Below are 2783 nucleotides of genomic sequence, written 5' to 3' on the forward strand. Positions count from 1 at the left end.
TCCTCTCCCAATCCCAAATATTTGGATGCAATGCACCTGTAGTCTTTTTTTTTTTTTTTTACCTTTAATGCCCCTTCAGTATTATTCTATACTCCATAATTTCAATCATTCACCATATAAATTGGCAATATCTGTGAGATTCTATTTATCAATATATGTTTGGACCCATTAATTTTTGTCAGTCCTAAGACTGTTGGTTTGCATTTATCTAATTAAGCAAAGTTGATTTCTATTGGATAGCTATCAAGCCTATCATTTCTTTGCAGGAATGCTATTGAGTCTGAATGAACTGCTTGTCTTATTAATTGGAAACTTTTTTTTTTTCATTTTAAATTGGATTAAAAGAGGTTAGTTCAATGGTTTTCAGCCACTTGAAAAAGTTGATTTGTACCCGAGAATATCAAGTCTGTCTATATCAAGGTGGGTGAATATCAAGTTTCATTTCATAAATTGACAAAATACTTCACCAAATGGACATGAAAAATACAAACAAATACATAAGTTCAGTCCTGTTTAAAGCCAGTTCATGCCTAACTTGCTCCAGCTGACATAGCATCATTAGTGCATAAGGTGCTATAAGCCACAAATAGGTTTTAGAGACAAAACTAAGAAAAAGAAGCCCTTAATTGAGACCAAAAAAATAGGGATATGCTCAGGTATTTCGGACTCAACCCCTCGTGATAAGTTCATTAGGACAATTGACGTCTAACTAGAAACAGATGTAACGTGTATGAAAGCGGATGAAACATTTGCCATCGTATCTGGAAACAGATTTGATTTGCACGAAAATGAGGTAAGAAGCATATTCATGTGCTTTATAAGCAAACAAGAAGTAATGGCCAAAAGTGCAGTCAAAGTGGCCATGTCCAATGGAAGCAATTCTGTTCTCCATATCTATCTCTTGCCCATTTCTCCATCTGTTGTGCTACATGTGAATTTGTCCCCTGCATCATTTAGCATCCAGAATCACTCAATTTAACTAAATCTACGCAATACTTGAATAAAGTTTTAGTTACTTCTACTTACTCATGTACGAATGTTTACCAAATTACATCTGTGAAATCAGTCTGCTAGATTTGAACTATGGTTCAGGTTTTGACAGGACATTTGTTCATTTCCTTGCAGCAAGTCATTTATTGAGAGTCAAACTAAGTTTGTTACATACAATTTCATGTCTCTTTATTAGAAATTCAACATTGGACACTTCATTCAATAGGTTGGCTGGTGTCTGATTAAAGAGAGGGAAAAAAAGTTGTCACTCACAATTGGTGATAGCTTTCAGAAGTTACTTAATCTTTCTGTACCTGTGCCTTTCTGATGCATTCTGTATCCAAGTTCAAGTCATAAGAAGAACTGGCTGCCGCAAGCTCCATTGAAAGAAACTAGAAGAAGAAGGACATTAGTTCAAAAGTGTTGGTATTATTAACTTGAGAGCTAAAAACATGAAGTTGATTTACCTCAACTTGATTCTGTAATGAATGAACATAATTAATGATTTCGTCCAGCATAACCGCCATTCCCATTGTCTGTCGATCCAGCCATAAGCTCATATATTAAATCACATATGTTCACAGCTAAGTAAAGATTTGTTCAAGTAATAACATGCTTGCATCCAGTAACATTTTTACCTTGTGGCATCCAGGAACAAGGTCTTGCAGGCACCTCATTTTCTCATTGATTTTCTCTCTTCTTACCTGATAAAGAAAATGATCAATGTTATAGTTTACTCATATTATCATTATTTTCATAATATTGTCATTCATTTTGAGACCAAAGAAAAAGACCCTTTCTGCTAAACTGTGACTATCTGTAGCTTGGCCTCTTCTTGCTCTAACATGAATTACTTCTTCTGCTTTCTCTGGCTCTTTCTTGTTGCTCTTCCCTTTGCCTAATCTCTGAATGGATCAATATGTCAAAGAGACACATAAAACTCAAACCTCAAATCAAGATGAGAACTGAAATTTGTAAAAGAAAGAAGAGTTCAAGAAACAAGTGGATCACATACATTCTTTTTCCTGATATTGGAGTCTCCTCCAAATTCAGTTGTGGAAACAGCAGGAGAAATGCTTTGGCAGTTGCTGGTTGATTGTTCATTTGCTTTTCTCTTCTTGCTTTCAACAAAAACATCTTCATCCACCGTAACAGTATGAGCAGTTGGTATTGCACCAAGGCTGCCGGCAGGCACAGTACTCGAAAGGTTGTTATAAGTACAGCTTGCTGGGAATTCAGGTAGTTGGTGGGCCAACAAGGTTTCTAAAGAGAAGTCTGCAGTGCTGAAATTCTCCAATAGACTTGAATTTAGCTCTGAAGACTGCTTTGTCATTTCCATGCTGATATCCATTTCTGACATAAGCTGAGAAGGCCTAAAACCCTGCAAATATTGTCTGAACTCACCCATATAGAAAGTTTCAATCCTGGAAGGAAATTATGGATCTCAATTATGGAATTTATTATGAACAGATTTATGGTATATATAGGGGTGCCATATTAGTAAGCTATTGTCATGTCCAAATCATAAAAAAATAGGGTATCATAGTAATTTTGTTTTTGCTTTTCAATCAAGTAAAATTGAAAACACATGGGAGTTCCAAGTGGAGGTTTCATTTTCTAATCCTGAATTTTCTTTTGGTAGGCTCCACTGAGAAAATTACACATATATAATGAAATGGGCCATTGTAATTTTTGAAGTGGAGTTCAAACATTGGAATATATATGGTTTAAAGTTCCTTTTTTTTTTGTCATAGAAAAAGATATTAAATTTCAGGAAATAAAGGTAATAGTAA

General features: G+C 35.0%; 1 protein-coding gene across 1 annotated transcript; it reads right to left on the reverse strand.

The window, feature by feature from the left end:
- Positions 1 to 387: 387 nt before the first annotated feature.
- LOC111306297 (transcription factor BEE 1-like) lies at positions 388 to 2447 on the reverse strand. Its single transcript, XM_022904199.2, has 6 exons — positions 2006 to 2447; positions 1785 to 1895; positions 1629 to 1694; positions 1458 to 1526; positions 1305 to 1382; positions 388 to 944 (listed from the first exon to the last, which is right to left on the reverse strand). The coding sequence occupies exons 1-6, from the start codon at positions 2396 to 2398 to the stop codon at positions 852 to 854; spliced, it is 810 nt and encodes a 269-aa protein (XP_022759934.1). The 5' UTR covers positions 2399 to 2447; the 3' UTR covers positions 388 to 851.
- Positions 2448 to 2783: the final 336 nt, after the last annotated feature.

This window comes from Durio zibethinus, chromosome 21 (assembly GCF_047325235.1).
Source record: "Durio zibethinus cultivar Kanyao isolate XHJ-2024 chromosome 21, ASM4732523v1, whole genome shotgun sequence".
Taxonomy (NCBI): Eukaryota; Viridiplantae; Streptophyta; class Magnoliopsida; order Malvales; family Malvaceae; genus Durio; species Durio zibethinus.